Source organism: Plasmodium brasilianum, chromosome 11 (genome assembly GCF_023973825.1).
Source record: "Plasmodium brasilianum strain Bolivian I chromosome 11, whole genome shotgun sequence".
NCBI classification, from domain to species: domain Eukaryota; phylum Apicomplexa; class Aconoidasida; order Haemosporida; family Plasmodiidae; genus Plasmodium; species Plasmodium brasilianum.
The window spans coordinates 729,839-751,853 of record NC_090124.1 but is presented as its reverse complement, the minus strand read 5'-3'; the positions used below and the strand labels follow the sequence as shown (position 1 = coordinate 751,853).

The 22,015-nt window shown below is 26.8% G+C and overlaps 2 protein-coding genes across 2 annotated transcripts; both read left to right on the top strand.

The window, feature by feature from the left end:
* Positions 1-1,784: 1,784 nt before the first annotated feature.
* On the top strand, positions 1,785-3,482 carry MKS88_003627 (DnaJ protein; the record flags this gene model as incomplete). The annotated part of the gene is made up of 7 exons (XM_067216735.1): positions 1,785-1,806; positions 2,036-2,191; positions 2,342-2,505; positions 2,685-2,746; positions 3,112-3,161; positions 3,302-3,341; positions 3,458-3,482. 7 exons carry the CDS (start codon positions 1,785-1,787, stop codon positions 3,480-3,482), a joined length of 519 nt encoding a protein of 172 aa, XP_067072439.1.
* A 3,211-nt stretch (positions 3,483-6,693) lies between these two features.
* MKS88_003626 (serine/threonine protein kinase ARK3) lies at positions 6,694-20,463 on the top strand (the record flags this gene model as incomplete). Its single annotated transcript, XM_067216734.1, has 1 exon — positions 6,694-20,463. One exon carries the CDS (start codon positions 6,694-6,696, stop codon positions 20,461-20,463), a length of 13,770 nt encoding a protein of 4,589 aa, XP_067072438.1.
* Positions 20,464-22,015: the final 1,552 nt, after the last annotated feature.

Sequence of the window (22,015 nt, the reverse complement as noted above, 5' to 3'; positions counted from 1 at the left end):
TTCTATAAAAATATAATTTTTTCTGTAAGAAATTATCAAGGGTTACACATAAAATTTATAAACTATTAAACAAAAAATTAAGGTTAAATCATTTTTGGCACAAATACATATATACGTAGAAAATGCGTTACAAACAACGCGCTGTTTTTTTTGTGCTAATTTTGTCACATTTTGATATTTTTTTGGTTCCACTTTTTTTGTAATAATCTATATTTTTTAAGCGTCAGATGTTAAGTGTGTAATATTCCTTTATTTTTTCTTCCATGTATTATTCGTTTTCCCTTTAAAACTTACATATACGACATTGTTTTGTAGTTGTCCAAATTAAGCATTCTCAATATTTTATGTTATTTTTTCCTTACTGTTCCATTTACTCATAAAAATGGAAGCATTGTGATATTTGAATTTGCAAAGATTGGTACACGCATAAATACGTATATATGTAGGTATATTTGTATGTTTGCACTTATATATGTATGTATGCACATATTCGTATATATATATATATATATATATATATATATATATACATGTACATATAAATCAGATTGTAAGAAAGTGAACTCCTCCCCCAAACAATCAAACATTTAAAAAATGATTTTTTTCATAAAAAATTAATATTAGCTCATTTATAACAAACAAAATTTTAAATCTGCAGATTGCCAAAATAAAATATAAATACAATAAACAAAACAAAGTTAAAATGTTTTCATCTAAAATAACAATCCTATATATATTATAAAATTGTTTTACTTAATTATTATAATGGTATACAAAAAAATTGCTTTTATCTTTTTTTACTTTTAACAATTATTCATTTTTTATTTTTTAGGGAACTTATCCATTTATAATACTGTTTTTTTTTTTTTTATATATACATTTTATATATATATATATATAATATATATATATATATATTATTTATTTATTTATTTTTTAATTGAACATATTTTGCAAATTAGGGTAGTAGTGCTATATATTCAGGATAAGTGGAATCAATTTTTGTTACTTTTTTTTTTTTTTTTCTTTTTTATCTTTTCCTTCTTATTTTAATTTATTTCATCTGAATGCGCAGATACTGAGGAATTTCTTTATCTTTAAAAAAAATGTGCGAATTACTTGTGAGGCACAAAAATATATTATAGAATATTAACATATAAAGGGGGGAGGGAAAAACAAAAATGCGTTATTATAGCATAATCTTAAATTTTCCGAAATTGTTAAATTGAGGCGGGTGTTTTAACTTGTATACATTTAATACATAGTTAAACATGTTTGTTTTTTTTACTATATATTAACAAAAAAAAAAGATAAAGGAGAGTTTGTTTCTGTCTAAATATATAGTAATTATCAATAAAAGGAATTATGTCCAAATAGCATTCCACATAAAAGCAACAAACAGCACTTTTCGCGGACGAACAAATGTGAACGAATAATATATTTATATAGAAAGAGGAAAAATAAAGATAGCAAATTGGTGAAAGCTATATATATTAACCTTGTTTTTTTCATGTTTTTTTTTTTTGCCTTTTGTAACATATTAAAAATTTAGAATAATTTAATTTTTATTATTTCTCGTAATATAATATGTATTTATATATATATGTATACAGTGATTAGCAAGGAATAATAACCAAAAAATTTTAAATTCTTTTAAAAAAATGTAGTAGGAATTTTTCACTAATTTAACTGACATATTTTGATATTTTTCACCTATGAATTATATTTTATTTTATTGATAATACATTATTTGGGTGTGTTTTACATATTCTTAAAAGAAAAAAATGAATTATCATAAAATTTTAGGTACAAAAAAAAAAAAAAAAAGAAAAAGAAAAGCAATTAAATACATGCATAATTGTAAACATAAGATTGTAATAACTAGAAATTTAAGGGATTTTTATTCTATTATATGTTACATAGAAAGAGCGTAAAATATTATGTAGTGTAAGGATTAGCCTAATTAGAACTACAGTATATATATATTTATATATTCATTTATTTACACTTATTTAATATAATCTTATTATTATAGGTGTAACAAAAAATGCCTGTAAGAAAACAATACGTGAAGCATACTTAAAAAAAGTAAAATTATATCATCCTGATATAAACAAAAGTTCAGATGCTACATCAAAATTTAAACAGATTCAAGAAGCATATCAGGCCTTACATAATGACGATTACTCACGTAATTACAATATTTTGTGGAATTGCACATTTTTCATTTTTCATCTTACAATAGTTAGCTAAGAAGTGTATGTTTCTATATAAATATCAACATAACATGTACACATAACATGCCATTCATCTCTACAACCTGTACATAACCCCTTAATAGAAAAATCATACCACAGTGAGAACCCATATAGCAAAAGCAACAAACCAGAAGAGACAAAGAATAAACAAAATTACAACTATTCTGACGATTTTTCTGATTTTCAGAGATCATTTTACGAGGATGTTCGTAAAATGAGAGAAAATGAAAGAAAGGAATATCATAGAGTAATAAAATAGAGTATTTTGTTTTTTCATCATTTTTCTATTTTGTTAATCAGTCTATTTTTTTATTCATTCATTTATTATATATTCATTTTTTCATATACTTATTCATTCGTTTATATACTTATATATGTATGTATTTAATTTTGTTTTCATTTATCTTATTTTTTTTTTATTGTCAGAGATACTCATATAATAATTACGGTTACTCCATGAATGATATTTTCAATAAACACCCGAGGGAGTATTTTTACATAAACCTAATTTTTAAGTTATTTCCTTTATTTGTTGTCCCTCTTTTATTTCTGTTTGTTGTTTATAAGGAGTACATGTAATAAGAAAAAAGAAAAAAATAATAATGCGGACATAAGCAAATCTAGTTTATATAACTTTTGCATATACGAATATGTATATTTATGTATGTATGTATGTATGTATGTATATATTTATTTATTTATTTATTTTGTTTGTTTGTTTGTTTATCTATTTATCTCTTTTTGTTATTATTTTTTTTTTCATGGTATAACGATTCTTTGTTTCAAAAACACGATGTATTGTTTCTATTTTTGCACAACAAAAGTTACCGTACACGTTTTTTATATTTAACAGTTTGAAGAGCCATTTTAAAGAGAAGCCCATACTTATATATGATTCGTATGGTAACTCATATAAAAAATAAAATAAAATATTCACTTGACTGTAGAAATCAAGCATAATCCTTCTTTCATACTGTTTTGTTTGTCTTATTAAAACATAAATTTATACAACTTTTCATATCTGCAAAAATTTGTTATGATAGGAAGAGCTTTTTTGGTAGACAATCATGGAAGAAAATTTAGGTCAGGAATTTATTACGAAATTTTGTTTTATTAAATTGGGCATAATATAAGTATATTTCTTTTTAACAACGAATTATTGTCATATACAATTTTTTCTTTTTTTTTTTTTATTACAGAGCTTCCGAATTCGATAAATATTAGGAACATATATATGTATAATTATAATTATTGTAAAAAAACTCTTTTTTTAGTAGGGATAACTCTATTGCACTTTTGTTTTTTTCTTTTTTTTTTTTATCATTTATACATGTGCATTAATTTTTGAATAAACACATGTTGTTCGTTAATTTTTAGTTGCATTACACAGATCTTTTAAATTATATATTTTATCTGGTTAATTTTTAATATTAGACGTTTTTTATTGTTTGAATTGTTTGTATAATATTCCATTTCATTTTTGTGTATACTCCTAATTAGACAAAATGTTGTAAATTTATATAATGTTACTACATATTCATTTCTACATTATCTTATTAAAATAGTTGTAGTTAAGAAAAAGATATTTATATGCACTATTTTCTAATTAATGATTTTATATATATATATATATATATATATATTTTTTTTTTTTTTTTTTTTCTGTTCTAATATAATACGTGGCTTTCATTGAGTATACTGCTTTCGTGAATTCTTAATTTAATGTTTATTACGTTTTTATTTTCACTCATTTGTTGTGTACATAAGTATATTATTTTTATTATTATCATTTGCGGTTATACTACAAAGAAAACACGTAGAACAAATGAAACTACATGAAAAATTTTTAAAATACAGTTTTAAATACCTTAATTTTATCATATATATATATATATATGTGCGTGTAAATTATATGTTTATACGTCTTTTATGAGAACATCCAGTTAATATTTTATAATTTATTTTATTCCATTTTTTTTTTTTTTTTTTGTGTTTCTAGTATTAATCTAAATAAACTTTTCCACATGGACTTTTATTGAATAATGAGATATGGCATCAACCTATTTTTTTTTTTTTTTTGTATGTGTTTTTGGTATTTATATATATAAACTTTTGCTCATCAAGCTTTTTATTAAAATAAAGATATGTGACATAGTTTTATTTTATTTTTTTTATTTTTTTTTTCTTGTTTTGTTTTTGTTAATTATGTAACTGCTTTTACTATAATTTTTTTTATGTTTTTTCTAAATTGTGGGAGTTGTTTTCTGGTTCATATGAATCTCTTTCACAGAACATTTTATGCAGAATAAATGTGTATTTATAATTATATATATATTATATAATATATATATATATATATATATATATTTTTATTTATTTATAAGTAGTAATTAAGCGAGTTGTTACGAACCGTTTTAAAAAAAGTTATGAACAAGCAAGGTAAAAAGGTTTTCAATAATAGGCCCATTATGTACAGGTAATTTTTTTTTTTTTTTTTTCTATATTAAAAAAGGAATAATAGAAATAGACAATGAATAGAAAGCATGAAGAGAGCATAATTACAAAATAGGTATTATATATTTTTTCAGTGATGGTGTAAAGTATGAATATTTATAACGACGTGTAATGTAGAATTAAATTTTTTCATTAAAAATAGTCTGATATTAAAAGATGCAACACAGAAAACTATTTGTAAAATAAACAACGTGTTTGTTTGTGGATGAATAGCACATAAATTAGTAAAAATAATTAACACATAATTATGTGCACATACTTGCACATTCCTGCATATTAAAAGAATATTAAAAAGAATAATATGGCATAGTACGAGTATTAATAGAGGTATATATATACATACGCATTTATCACTAATAAAAGAAGCTTTAGGAAAAATTAAAATAGTAGACTGTCAGTAATTTTTCTCATTATCCTTTTCTCATATACTGTGGTAATTTTAACTTCTTTAAATTATGACAGTTAATAAAAATTCACCAAAAATATGAAAAAAATGTATGAACATTTTTTTTTTTTTTTTAAAGCTATATGAAACATTGCACACAAGCTAAAATTATATAATATTAAGAAAAAAAAAAAAAGAAAAAAAAAGCTTAATATTTAGATTTTACCTGATCTTTGTTTAAATATGTTATTTAAAAATAAGGAAAAGCAAAAAAGAAAAAATTGATAAAACTATAAAATAATAAAATGATAAAGTGATAAAATGATAAAATGACAGAATGACAGAATAAGAAAGGAACTTTCCATTCTTAATGGTTTTATGTATCAATAATTATAATATGAAGAAAAATCTTTTTTTTTTCATCTTTTTTGAAAAGGATTACTTCTGTAGAACACCCCTAAAATATATTTTTTATAAAAATTATTTTGCAGATTTAATATATAAATTAATGTACCAATGAATTTTTTTTTATAGAGATAAAAATATATTAAGTTTATTTAATTAGTATATTTTCTTTCATCAACACGTATAAACGTATACGCGCGCGTATACATATATATATATATATGTATATATATACACGTATACACCTTCATTGTTAGAACGAAACTGTTGTTTCAACACATTCTACAAAGAACTCTTGAAATAAAAAACTATATTTTTTATCTAAAAAAATGATTAATTATTTATTTGTTTATTAAAAACCGAAACCGTTATATTTTTACTCTTGTCTGTTGTCAAAAATTAATATACGTAAACCACAAAAAAGAAAAAAAAAAATTAATAAATAAATAAATATATATATATATATATACTAATTCATGGAAAATTATAAAAATTTAATGGTAGTTATTTATAAAAAATTTTACACAAATACCACGTTTTTATATTTAAGTATATCAGGTTATGTCTTATTAATAATTTTAAAAATTAATTCTGTTGTTATCACTTATAACTTTTTGTCTTTTTTATTATGAATTGTAAAACAGTCGTATTTTTCTGATGCTTATGACGAATATAATTAGTTAACGTACATTTATTACAATTTTATTTTATTTTTTTGTTTTTTTTGTTTCTTATTATGTTCAAGTTTCTATTTTTATCTTTGTTTTTGTGATCTACCTTGACCATTTTGTTTCATAAACTATATTTTGTTTTGTTTTGTTTGTGACACATATTGATCTTATTTTATGATCTATGTTATGAGTTATATGATGTGTGCATATATACTATATATTATGCGTTTTATGGTGTATGCTGTATATTATATATTAAGCTTTTTATGTTATATATAATATTCTTTTTGTTTATGCATTTATGTGTTTATCTTCGATTATGTAAAACATGTGATTTATTTCACATAACATAACTCAAGAAAATGCTCCACGTTTAATTAAATGATGATTTATACTTTACATTGATAAACATATCAGCGAATCAACTTCCTAAATTATCATAAATATTCGGGATAAAACTATGAAGGACGTAAATGCGCAAAATATATATACGCAAAATGTAAATGTGCAAAACGTAAATATGCAAAAGTACTATTTCGATAAGATTAAGGAAAATATTAAACAAATAAAGAAGTCTCAAAATGCCAATTTATTACAAAATATTAATGAGGGAAATATTAACCTACATAATAACTATATTTCAAATACGATTGATACAAAGCAGAATAACCAAAATGAGGCAAAACATATTTTTGTTAAAGATATGCAAACTAATGGAAGTATAGAATGTGATCAAAATTTAAGAATAAAAAAGGATTTAGAAGAAAAAAAAAAATATCTAATATATTATAACTACAACTGTAAGGAAAATATTAATGATTATGAGAATAACTATAATATCTACAAGAATTATTTTAATAAAAATCAACCCATGGATCAACCATATATTATGTCAAATAATAGTGTTATTCAAAATAATGTTAATAAAGAAAATATACCACGGAATGGAACTTCAAAGAATAGCAAAAATAAATTCACTTCAGGTGTTATTGGTAACAGTTTAAACAACATCACAATAGAAAAAAATACTAACTTCAATGATATGGGAGACACTCATTGGTTTTATAACTCCTGTTTTAACACTGCCAAACTAATAAAGTACCAAGGGGAAAAAAGAACAGCAAGTAACATGTATTACGAGAAAGAGCCAGTAAATAATACATGCTATGAAAAAAAGTCAGTGAGTAATACATGTTACAAAACGAAGACATATAGTAGTAAACCTTATGCAACGAAGTCGGTGAGTAGTACACGTTATGGAACGAATCCAATGAGTGGCACACGTTACGCAACAAATCCAACTATTAATATGTCCCATGAAAAAAAGTCAGAAGGAAACTGTTACAAAATAAACTTAAATGCGATTAATAATAAGATAATTGGTAAAAACAAAAATATTCTTAAAGATTGTTTCGATCAAGAACTAAATTTGAATAATAATTTTTCTTTTCAAAATTCTTTAAGAAATAAAAGTGATAGACTTTTTTTTTATACAAATTATGCAAGTCCCAAAGGGCAGGTTGCTGAAAGAAATTACGAAGAATATGGTGAAGATATTATTAACAAAAAGTGCGTTAATAATCAGTTAGATAAAAAAAATAAAGTATATATGGATAATATTAGTAATGAAAATGTTATTAATTTAAGCTATTCTAAAGGTAATACACATAGCCAAGGTATATTCCATGATTTGTCTCGTAAAAATGATATAAAAGATAACAATGTTAACAATACCAATTTCAGAATGGTGAAACGTGAAAATAGCATATGTTTATTCGGGGAGGGAAATAATAATACCATAGGAGAAAATAGCATAACGTCAAATAACTGTAAAATGACCAGAAAAAAAGTAATGAACTCTGAAAGAGACAATAATGACATCAGCTTACAGAGGTATAGTAATAAAGAAAAAGACAACTTAAATGAGACTATACACATGAAAACTAATACATTTGTAATTAATTCTGATGAAGAACGTATAAGAGAAACAGCTATAACACAGTATATTCTGCATTCAAAGGAGGGTGGGTGTGATAACATGGCAGTTATGTTACCAAGAACAGACACTTTGATGATGAAAAAACACGATGAAAATAATGGCGATAATAATACCATCACAAAATGTGAATATGATGCAATGAACTCATATCGATTAATAGACAACCTGAGGATGGGAAAAGGTAAAACATCTTCAGATGGATCAAATTTATTTCCAATTTCACAGCCATATAGTCATTTATTAAATCGTGAAAAAGCCAATTCGCATAACTCGTACATAATTTTTAAAAAAAATAAATGTGAAAAATATAAAAAGGAAAATTTTATTAAAGAAAATGATTTATCCGAAAGAACAGCAAGTCTTAGTACTAGTAAGCATGACCTAAAAAATGAGGAAGAAAAAAATATACTAGAAAATAATAGTTTCTTTTTGAGTTCATTCCAAAAGGTAAAAAAACTTAAGAACGATTTATCATTTCAAGGAAATATAAAAGAACGAATTGTTAGTAACATAGATAAGGAGGATAAGACGGATAGGATTGATAGGACTGATAAAACTGGTAAGTCAAATAATAACATTAATTTATTACCCGAACAAGCATCAAACTGTACATCAATAAAGGATAATAGTAAAAATGAAACTTATGAGGAAAAGAAAAACGAATATGATGATTTAGGGAAAGAAAATAATACTCTGAATGAAGAAGAAATACGTCCTTTTAAGAATGAAGTCACAAATATATGTAATGTTAAAAAATGCGAAACATATTCATATCACAGGGATGGTGATATAAAAATAGGAAATACGCAAGAGGGCGCTATTCTGTTATCACAAGAACAATCCTATAACCAAATAAAAAAAAACATAGAAGAGGAAAATATGCATAGTAATAATTTCAGTCATATCAGTATTAATAAACGAAAATTTGAAAAAGGAAAGAAAAAGGATAACAGGAATGCACAAAGTTATACAAGTGAAAAGGTAGATAAACCGAAGACATTAATTTATAAGGAATCAAATCAGGATAATGTTAAGAAGAATCATATATGCAGCCATATGAATAATGAAGTACAAATAAAAGATATAAATGTACAATTAAGTCACATTTCAAATGAACAGATAGGGGTAAAAAAGGAAGATGCAAAATTTTTGGGAATAGACGAAAGGATAATACAAGAAGGAACATCCACGAATAGAAAGAAAATATATTCTCCCAAGGAAATGGATGCTGGTAAAGTGGACGCACTGGTGACAATGGGAAAAGAAAACCTAGAGAATAGTTTGAAATTGGAAGAATCAGATGTAGGTGATTGTGGTGGAATTGTAGCAGAGAGGAAATTTACATATATAAAGGACGATAATATGTGTATAGATGAGCGAAATAGATTAGAAAAGGAATTGGAATTATATTTTAAAAAGGAAGGATACTTAGTAGTCTCTTCTGACTCGTTTTCTAGTGAAGAACCAGAGGATTACGAAAGAGGTTATGTGCATTTGAAGGATAGAATTAAATACCATTCTTTCACCTTTTCTGATAAATATAACAGTACAAATTATAACAATAATAATGATGATAATAAAATATCAATTAATACGGGATGCTGTAAACTAGAGAATTATTACGTCTCCTCAAGTAGTGTAAACATTTTTGACGATAAGGAAATCAAGGAAGTTTTCGATGAAGTGACTATAAACAGAAGTAGAAAAAATAGTTTCTGCTTAAGCAAGGAGGTATTTGATATAAGGAAAAGTTTGAAGAGAAGAATGGATTGTTTAAGAAACGAAATAAATGATTTTGGATTATCATATAAGAGAGTTGGTATATTTGGCACGAACTCTAACCGCGCAAGTGGTAGTAGTAGTCGTAGTTGTAATAAAAATGATTGTGATTACAAAGACAATGCACTTGAGAAAAAGAAGAAAAGAAAGATAAGTAAAAATAAAAATAATAATAATAATAAAATAATACAGAAAAGGAAGCAGAAAAAGAAACAGGCAAAGAAACAGGCAAAGAAACAGGCAAAGAAACAGGCAAAGAAGCAGACAAAGAAACAAAAAAAACTCGACATCATGCATTTTTTGTTTTCGAAAAATACGAATTTAATATTCACGCATTTATTGAAAATTAATAAAGAAAGAGAGGAAAACACATGTGAAAATCAACTTGAAGATAAGCTAAAGAAGAAGTTTACCTCTATAATGCTTCCCAATTCTGAAAAGGAAAGAAATCTAATAGATAAAATTATTTATTGTCTTGACCCATCTTACGTAAATAATACTTTGGATGAAAAATTAAAATGGAAACAGAAAATGAGATATATGCAAGAAAAATTTCTTGAATCGATATTATGCATATCTTACCCGAACGATTTATGGAACGAAAAAATGTTTGAGGCATATCTTAATTCTTTAAACTTAAACTCCTTGTTAGATGATACTTTTATAAAATATGAAAAGGATCTAACTATTAATTTATTTCATCATGAAGAGGAAATCTTTTCAGATGCAGGAAATATTGGAGAGGGTGGATTTGGAGTTGTAACCAAAATGAGATTTTTAACCTGTCCACAATCTTATGCTATCAAGAAAATATCAAAAGATCATATAATAAAATCTCAAGCAGCTGGGCAAGCGTATTTAGAAGCTAAATATCATTCTGTATTGAGTCACGTAAATATAATTAAAATGTATGGATGTATGCAGGACGATGAGTATGTATATCATGTACTAGAATACTGTTCTAAAGGAAGTATTTATTCTATATCAAAAAATTTTAGACGAAGAATAATTCCAGATGAACTAGCATATAAATATTTTTGTCATGTTGTTAATGGTTTATATTACTTAAATCAAATGGGTATATTTCACCGTGATATAAAAATGGAGAATGTACTAGTAGATTATAAGGACAATGCTAAGTTATCAGATTTCGGTTTGTCTGCTATGATCTTAGGTACTAAAAGCCATTCTTCTTTATGTGGGACACTTGTTTATTTTTCTCCCGAAATAGCAAGTGGAGAAGGATATGATTGGAGATCTGATATTTGGTCTTTAGGTGTTTTATTATATGAAATGTTAGTAGGGGATGTCCCTTTTGATGGTACAAAAAGTCAAATTGTAGAATCCATTTTTTCATGTAATTTAAAATTTCCTGACTTTGTTAATCCATTAGCTAGAAATTTAATTAAAAAAGCGTTGGTAGTAGATGTAAATAAAAGAATCAAATTATGTGATATATCAGAAGACCCATGGATGCAAGAAATGTGGAAATTAACTTTTCAGAAGGAGTTAGTAAAGAATGAAAATATTAATTCGTGTTGGGTAGACAAAAGAGATGATTTTAATTTTATAAGTACTTTGATTAAGACACAGTGTTTTTCTAGAAGAAGTTTAAATTCCTCTTTAAATTATTACGCTACTGGAAATAGAAGTAAATTAGACAAAGATGATCATGAAAATAATAGCGAGAATATCGATTCATTAATTTTAGAAACACAACAAAGGTTGGCAGATTATTTAGAAGTAGAAAATTTTTACACCAATGAAGAAAATGCTTCCAGTTCGGATGATCTTAGTTCACGTGAATCCGATGTTTTTATTTCTCAACTAAGTGATTCGTCTGTAAATAGAAATTGGAATGAATTAGCGGAGTCATACGAAAAAGTGGGCAAACTAGAACATAAGGGAAAGTGGAGAATGGGATTTTTAAAGGAAAAGTATGAGGATCCCCAATACGTGTCTAAAGGTGCAGAGAAGGAGGAAAACTATAAAAGGGAGGAAACTACCCCTTTAAAAATAGATGAAAGGAAAGATTTGGGAAATGTGAAAATAGTCGAAGAAAAATGTACAGTAAGTAACGAGAGTGCCATATTGGGGCATAGCGAGAGTGACAAAATGTTATCCCGAAATGAAGACATATTTAATAAGGATAAATATGATAATCATTCTGAGGAAAATGAAAATTTCAACATTGCAAATGAATCTTTTTATTGCACTTCTAAAATTATGGGTGATATGGTACAAGCAAACAGTGGACGGTCTACATCTAAGACGAACGCTGGTTGTCGCGATTCTGTTGTGGGTTCTGTTAGTGGTAATAGAAATGACAGTGGTGGTAGCATTAGAAGTAGTAGAAGTAGCAATGACAGTAGCAGTGAAAGGGATAATAAACTGAGCCTAAAAAATTTCATAGACGAAAAGGCCCATTCAGTAATTATAACAGAAGAAAGAAAAAAGAGCTGTTCTGCCATCAGTTTAGAAGCAGACACGAAGGAATATGAAGACGCTTGCATTGTTTACAACGAGATGAAGAAAAATGAAAGAAAGTCAAATATTAATATGCTAAAGGAAGAAGTATTATGTGAAAAAATTTTAAACAAAAAAGGGGATCACATCCTTGATAATACTGTAAATGTAAAGTTAGATGATGTTGATATGCAGTCAGAAACATTAAAAAAAAATGATGACAAGTTATCTGAAAGCGAAAATGAATATCGTTCTTGTGATAAGTATGATTTATGTAAAAATTGTTCTACATTAAATTTATCTCTACATATGGACACGTTAGAAAATGGTAGTAAAATACCTTGCGAAGGAGAAAATATGAATACTCGAAGTGAATATTTTACAATTGTAGAAGTAACAACAAGTGTAGGTGCTGGTGAGGATGTAATATTTAACAGCGCGGTGGATGTTTATAAAGGTAATAAGGGAGAACATAAGCAAAATGATAAAATTGATGAAATTGGCAAAGTTGAGCAAATTGGCCAAATTGACAAGGTTAGCGAAATTAATGAAATCTTGGGAGTAATAAAAAGCGGAGAAAATAATGATAACAAGAATATTAATAACACATCCATCGAAGGGAACTATAAATTAAGTCAAAAAACTGAAGGATTTAACAAAGTAGACAAATCCTATATACCAATTTATGTTATTAAGGAAAAGAAAAAAGAATTATTAAGTAAAAATAGTTCTAACAAAATAAACCTAGAACTGAAAGACAGATCCTTACATAAGAAGACGACTAATGATTGGCATTTAAGGAACAGCGACAAGGAAAAATTTGAAGTTATAGGGGAAAACAGTAATGAACTGTTAAATGACAAAACTTTGCATCATATGAATAAATCTACAGAAGAAGAAGTGATAAATAAAAAAAATAGGATTAGCTTCAGAAATAGCGGCGATATTGGAGGCGGAAGAGATCATACCAATTACATCATTAAAAACATAAGAAATATTCACAAAAACGCAAAGAAATTTGACCAAATTGAAGGAGAATCTGGGGATTTAGAAGGGATGCAAGCAAGAAGGATCAAGGACAAATCTACGTATAATTTAGAAAAAATGAGACGAAGAACTCTGGAGGAAAACAATTGTTTTAAAGGAAAGAATAAAGACGACTTAATTGACAGAAGCGTAGATACAATTTTAATAAAAATGAATTCTGGAAAATTTTATAGTAAAGAAAAGCTTGTTACAGGAAGAGATAATTGCAAAGGGAGTGCATTAAAAAAGAAGAGAAAAGAAATAGTTACTGAAAGTAAGGAAAATATTAATGATAAAACATATTATACTGAAGATAGTATACGCAATAATGTGTACAATTTAGATGGGGGAAGTTTGTATGATAAGTATATACAAAAAATAAATAAATTATATCTAAATATAAAAAATAAAAAACTTCTGTATGATATTGAAAATAGGAAAAGTGTAACAAGTGAAGACAATTATATACTAAGTAGTAAGGATCGTTTGAATGTTCAAAGTGGAAAAAATATGGATGAAAAGGTTAGAAGCGTCAATGAAAATAATAGCAAAAGGGACAGTAGGGATAGTAGGAATAGCAGGGATAGTAGGGATACTGAATTTAAGAGTTACACAAGGAATGTCAATGGTAAGACAAATAGCACGATTAAATTTGATAAAAAACTTACAGATGTAAATTTTCAAAATATGGTATATAGGACGAGATTCAATAGTATAAGTAATTCTTCTCATGATGCGTGTGAATATAAGTTGTATCGAAGTAAGGATTTCTTATATAATAATAAGAGCATGTCAAAAATGAGGAAGAATGTATATTCTAACGTGTGTGATGAAAAACTTTTAGATGATAAACTAGTTAATATTGAAAAAGGAGTAACGAATGAACAGAATTATTTCATGAATAAATACAAAAAGGAGAAAACATTTTTGGAGTTAAAACAGGAAATTGTTAATGTTAGTCCTGTAAATGCCAAAACGAGGATAACCCCGGATTTTATTACACCGAATAAGAAAACAATTAATTCGAGCAGTATTGCTAATGTGGGTTCCTTGGTGAATGACAAGGATGGTAATATAAGCGGTGGTAGTAGTAGCACTGGTAGTAGCAATAGTGATAATAACAGCATTGGTAATAGCAAAGGTGGTGATAGTGATTGTGACAATGATCATAATAAAGGGGGAAATAAATTATTCCATGTTAGCGGGAATACATTAAGTTCCTCTAATTCGGATAATTCGAGTGACAGATATCTTTGCAAAGAATACAAGAGAAATAGAACAGCTGAATTGGGATATAAAAATTTTTTAAAACGAATAAGGAATGATTACAAGGATCCAAAGAACTGCATGAGTAGTTATGAAGACACTGTAGGTAAGATGGACATTACATATAGTATTCATAAAAAAGATAAATATCAAAAGGATAATGCACATAATAATAAAATAATAAAAGATGATGAAAAAAGCACAGATCCTTTTGGAGTACTAGCTTTTAATAACAAGGTAACTTTTATGGCTCTACAAAGTTCAAATGATATAGGAGATTTATATTATGACCATGAATGTATGAAGGTAAATAAGAAGAAGGGTAATATATCTTTACATTCGAAGAAGGATATGTCTTATAAAATATCAAATATACAATTAAGGTCAATAACTCAGAAAAATAAATTAAATAATGTTCTAACCGAGGAGGTAGAAAAAGGTGGAAGTAAATTATATAAAAAAGGAATTCTTCAAAAAACTGCATGTAAAACAAATGTGAAAAAAAGTCTAACTAACAGAAGTTTATCTGAAGTTGCATTTAATGTAGGAAATGGATGTAAGAATATTTCTAAGGTGAACAGCAATGTGCATATTAACAAAGGTGTCTTTAAAATATCAAAATATGGTAATGTGTGCAATAACAGTATAGGTAGAAATAGAAGGGGTGTCAGCGCCAGCAGTATTGCGACTACCCCTAAAAGGGGTGGTAGTAACACGGATACTGCTAAAAGGGGTGGTAGTAACACGGATACTGCTAAAAAAGGTGGTAGTTATACTGAAACGGCTAAAAGGGGTAATATTAACACGGCTACCACTAAAAGGGGTAGTAGTTACACTTCTACAGTTAGAAGTAGTAGTAATAGGATAGCTGCTAAAAGTAATGGTAGCATACTCACCGCCAATAGAGCTGGCAGTAGCACTTCTACCGCTAGAAGAGATGGTAGTAACATTTCTACAGCTAAAAGAGATGGCAGTAGCACTTCTACTGCAAGAAGAGATGGCAGTAACATTTATACAGCTAAAAGAGATGGAAGTAACAGTTCTACATCTAGAAGAGTTGGCAGTAACATTTATACAGCTAAAAGAGATGGAAGTAACAGTTCTACATCTAGAAGAGTTGGCAGTAACATTTATACAGCTAAAAGAGATGGAAGTAACAGTTCTACATCTAGAAGAGATGGCAGTAACATTTCTACAGCTAAAAGAGATGGAAGTAACAGTTCTACATCTAAAAGAGATGGCAATAACATTAGTAGCACTCAAAAAGATTGTAGTAGCAGGCCGACTGCTAACAACACTTGCAATAAAAAGACTTCCCCATTCGTGAGTAAAAGAATTACTTCATTGAAAACTAGCCTTGCTATGAAACCTTTTGCTTCAGAAAAGAAATTGGATGAACAGAACAGTACTATGACAAGAAATGATGGAGGAGTACATAAGAAGTATACAGAAGGTAGCATGTTAACCAGGTTACCAAAATATAATATTGTCAATAATGTTTCAAAAATTTTTAAAGATATAAAAGAAGAGAGTAAATTAAATGAAGCTGATCAAAGAGGAAAAGTTAATGGTGGAATGGGGGAAATTCATGCTGAGAAGAAGGATATGTTTTGTACATTAAAAAAGACAGTTTCAAGTAAAGGTATGAATGGTATCATATTACTCAACAGAAGGAAGGGCGAACTAGATAAAGAAAATAGAAATAATATTAAAAATGATAGTAATAATAAAAATGATAGTAATAATAAAAATGATAGTAATAATAAAAATGATAGTAGTAATAAAAATGATAGTAATAATAAAAATGATAGTAATAATAAAAATGATAGTAATAATAAAAATGATAATAATAATAAAAATGATAGTAATAATAAAAATGATAGTAATAATAAAATTGATAGTAATAATAAAAATGATAATAATAATAAAAATGATAGTAATAATAAAAATGATAGTAATAATAAAATTGATAGTAATAATAAAAATGATAGTAATAATAAAAATGATAGTAGTAATAATAATAATAGAAATAAAAATAGTAATAAAATTAGTAATAAAAATGATAATAAGAATAAAAAACCATGGGATGACAGAATCATGAGACAAGGTAAAATAGTTTCACCGAGACAGAAGAAAAATGTTCACGTGAGCGAAAAAAAAAATTTGAACATGGAAAGATCTAATAGTTTACAGTTAAGTAAAAATAATAAGAGAGATAATAGTAGGGATATAGTAGGAAGCCCTTTAAATAAAAAGGATATTAAAGGAATAATATCAAATGGAACAGATGATGTAAAGGGTAAAACTGGACAAGATAATGAAAATATTTGCTTATCGAATGAAAACATTACTAATTTAGATACGAACTTCCTAGACACATCAGATGCACAAAGTATCACTTTACAGGATGAGGGTAAGAGTGGTGAGGATATTTTACAAGGTAACAGAAAAATAATACTCACAAATAATATAAAGAACTCAAAAATCAAACAATACCTAAAAAGTAAAATAGAAAAGATAAAAAAAGAGAAGGAATATTCAGTACTAAGTAAAGTACAAACAGTACGTCAGCAGGAGAACAAACAAGAAATTATGTACTCAGATTTGTATAATGAAAAATATCATTCTATTTTATGCCAAAATAAAAAAATGTTTTGTAACACCAAGAACGATAAGGTCATAAATTCAAGAGTGACGAGCCCCAAAGTTACGAGCCCCAAAGTTATGAGCCCCAAAGTTACGAACCCAAAATTGACGAACCCAAAGGTGACGAGCGCAAAGGTGATAAGTCCAAAGGTGATGAACTCAAAGGAGGGAAAAAGATCAGTAAGTGAAATTTCTCTAAAATGTGGTATAGAGCAAATTATTAACAAACAAAATAATGAGCCCAAAATGAAAAAAAATTACATATTGTCTAGGAATACCCAAAAATGTGAAAATGAGACCATTTTACAAACATACTGTACTAAAAACGTAAAGACAAAAGAATTATTGGCTAGGAGTAAAAGTGAAACAACTAAGCATATCCGTTTTGTTCCTACGGATGGAAAATTATTGATCTCTTATAATTCGATGGATAAAATGGGGAAACGTGATGATAATGAAGAATTACAAATTAATGACTGTATAAGGGGTGAAGTGCTAAATGAAGGAAGTAAAGTGGAAAAAGAAAAACTAAGGCACAAGGATGTGAGTAGTCCTGCTAATGAGCATAAACATGACGGTAAATGTGCAAGTAACTATAGCTGTAACTGTGAAGATAACTGTGACTGTAAGTGTGGAGGAAAATGGGGCAGTAAATGCGGAGGTAGTAGCAAACGGGACATAGTGTACACAAATATACCGTTTTACAAAAGTGTAAACGTTTTGAATATTAAAAGTAAGGTAGACACAATTATATGCAAAAAATCAAAGGATATAACAGATAAAAAATGTGGCGAAAATAATGAGATAGCTAGAAATGTAAATACGTTTGAAACGTCAAGTAGAATTTTAGAAAGTAAAAATAGGTACTCAAATAATAAGTATTCTACTTCGCCAAGTGGTGAATTAAAAAACAAAAATAGTTTGATTACCAATTTTGAGTATAAGAAATCAAATAACGTTACTTCGAAAAGACAAAATTCTGTACCATTAGATACAAAATTTCATATATCTAAGTGTATTGTTACTAGTAGTAAAAAAGAGTATAGTAAAGATTTATTAGGGCAAAAAGGGTCAGTTAAGAAAAATGAAAATTCATTTTTTAAGATAACATGTGATGAAGAATTACAAAATAAGCTCTTAAATTTGAATAAGAAAAATGTGTACAACAGTATAGGAAAAGGAGAACAGGACAATATTAATGAAAAGTACGACAGTAACATACACAATAATAATAAGTATAAGATCAACTCTGATGTTAATGAGTATGATGAAATGGCTTACTTTGAAGAAGGTGCTACTGTTGATGATAATCCTAAAATTAATTCTAGCTATATCTACGCTGGTGATAACAGGAGCAGAGAAATTAACGACAAATATGATATGTATTGCGGTAAGAAAAACAACTGTAGTAACATAGAAGACTTAAGGAAACTAAGTAATACAGATTGTGATGATCCTTTTAATTTTGATAAAAACAATAATAAGCATTTATATGAACTTTTTAAGAAATATTTCATGTGCATAAGAAAAGAAATGAAAGGGGAATTGAAGGCAAGTTTATCTAATACATTTGATGAAAAGGAATTAAATATTATTGAACAATACATTTTGAATCATCTTTCTTTTAACAATTTGGGATGTGTCACTTCTAGTTCTGATAAAACAGAAAGGGTTCAACAGGTTAGCAGCGTTGATATAGTTAAGGCAAGTGAAGAGATAATGAAAAATGATACATTATGTAATAAATTGATGAATATGGAACCAGAGAATTATTTTGATGTGAAATCGAGTTTTCCGCATATACAAAACGGTAATACAATGTTTGTGAATGAGAAACAAAAATTTCGTTTAACTAATTTAAAAAAAAGTAACATGTGTATTATTGATGTGTGCATGAATCATCATAATAGAAATATTAAGAAGAATATTATGCAAAATTATCAAAATATATATGATACGAAAACGAAAGCGAAAATGAAACCGTATTTTAAAACTAGTACTAATAATGATGCTTCTTCGTGTAATATTGTATTACCCTGTTCACCTATATCTACATTTTTGAATAAGGATAAAAAGGAGGCCATAATGAAAATGTATGAGGGTAATAGTGTAACCAAGGTTTCTCGAGTAAGTAATACGAGAGAAATAGAAGAAGAACAAAAATGTGAAGGGGGTCCTACCAATAAGTGCAATGACGGCAGAAATGGTAGCGGTATTAATGGCAGTTTTAATAAATGCATAGATTCAAGCACGTTATTAAAACAAAGAAATGTAAAAAAATGTTCAGGTAATTATAGTGAGAAAAATTGCAAAGTATATTCTTGCATAGCAAATAACGAAGTATATAATGTGGCAAAAAAAAATTGTTTCCTAAGGAACGAAAAAAATATTAGGTATATTCATCATAAAAATGTGGAAAAAGAAAACGCTAGATCCTATACGGCCAATTATCATACAAAGAAAAGTGTTTATAACAAACCTGATATAGATAATTTAAATAAAGGGGAGCAGGTGGTTGTTTCTAAATCATCATCCAACTGTATTAATGGCGACTTTGTAAAAAGAAAAAATAGCTCAAGTATAGAAAATTCTGGAAATGTACCTGATAATAACGTGTTAGGATGTTTATTATACAATAGCTGCTCCAATAAAAAACAGGTAAAAAGTGGTAACAACAATGGTGAGGGAGACAGGAATAGCGATAATGGGCATGTGAGTGATAGGAACTGCAGTGATAGGAATAATAACTATTATTATAGAAAATGTACTTATGCCGAAAAAACAACTAACCCGCCATACCCTCACCGTCAAATTAGAAATGTTAGATGTATGTCTAACAGTACAATGGATAATAAAACATATTGTGTGAAGAAATTGTTAAACTGTAATGACAAAGGAATTAATGTAGTTATTAGAAAGGCAGAAAAAACTCATAAGATGCAATTTGACGACAATGAATTAACAGAAATAAAAATGTCTTTAAATGAACGCGCAAAAAACATATTTGCAAACCCAGCATTACCTATTACACAAAATAATCGAAATTAATTTAAAATGAATTATAGAAAAAAGTAGGAGAACAATTTTTTTTTTTCTAATATATTTATTTGGGAGATCTTTAATTTTTAAGTTCATAATTTAAAATATGCGTGGAAAAAAAAAAAAAAAATTATTTGTATGTAATTTATGTACAACTTACGTATGATTTTAATTTTTTCGTTTTTCCGTTTTGTTTTTATGTATTGAAATATTTATTATTATTCCTACAGCATCAAATTATATTATGTGTATGTATATATATGAAGGTATATTTTACTTTCCTTTTTGCTAATCTTAAAGAAGTAAAATGAAAATGACAAACACGGTTAAAATCATTTGTGTCTAATTAAATTTTATGTAACTGTTCACTGTGTTTTGCTATTTTGTTTTTCTGCTATTTCGTTCTTGCGCTTTTTCGTTTTTCCGCTTTTCCGTTTTTCTGTTTTATCCTTAGAAAAATATCACTTTATTAAAATTTTCGTATTCATTATCAATATATTGGAAAAAGATATAAGCGTTGATTAAATTACATTAATTCGTAGAGAACTTTACTATAACATCTTTTAGAAATATTTAATTTATAAACATACATTGATTTAAAATTATATATAAACTCAAAAACGGGTAAAAACAGAGAAGGAATAATACCCTCCACCTCATCTTTTATTCTTTTTAAAACGGCTAATGCGGTAACATCGTTTAATAACAGATGGATGTGTTCATTGTAAATGAACTGCAAATCTTCAATGCCATTTAATAGGAAATAGTAAATAAAAGGACGTAAAAATTAATTGTTTACGCTTCATTAATATTATTATTCCACATTTCGTCATATTATGTAAGGCTTATCATGATGTACAATGTTTGCACTAGGATAAAATTCACATTGGTTATTCATTAATTTAACTCTTACATTGTATTATTTTATATTTTATCATTTAGCTTAATTTTGTTATACTTCTTTTTACATTTTTTTACTTCTTTTTACGTATTTTTATTTTGTTATTATCGCTGTTTTTTCTATTTTTCAGTTGACGCTTTAATTCGTAAGAGAAAAATCGAAATCAGCGCACAATAGCATATTATCAAAATGAAGATATAATAATGACGTATTTTGGCTCACCCCTTTCTTCTATTTTCTAATATACATACTGAATGGTAATTATTTTATAATTATTATGTTTTACATGCTAACATATAAAGTGCCTTACTGACGATTATTATAAGTGCAATTTTAAGAAATATAATACTGAGGTGTTTATTCGTACACATTTTAAAATTTATTAGTTATAAAAGGGTACAATATTAAACTTAAAAATCTTGGATGTTATGTATATATATATATATACATATATATATGTATGTGTTAAATGCTGTATATGCATAAAAATAATATACGTGTAAATATGTGCCATATTAAAGGATTGAATTGTAAGATAGAAATGGGTTCCACATATAAACACACATATATATATGCAAATACATATGAATATACGCACATTTTAACGAATTAATTTAACAAGAATCACCCATCTGGTTGTGTACATGTAGGAATATAAGG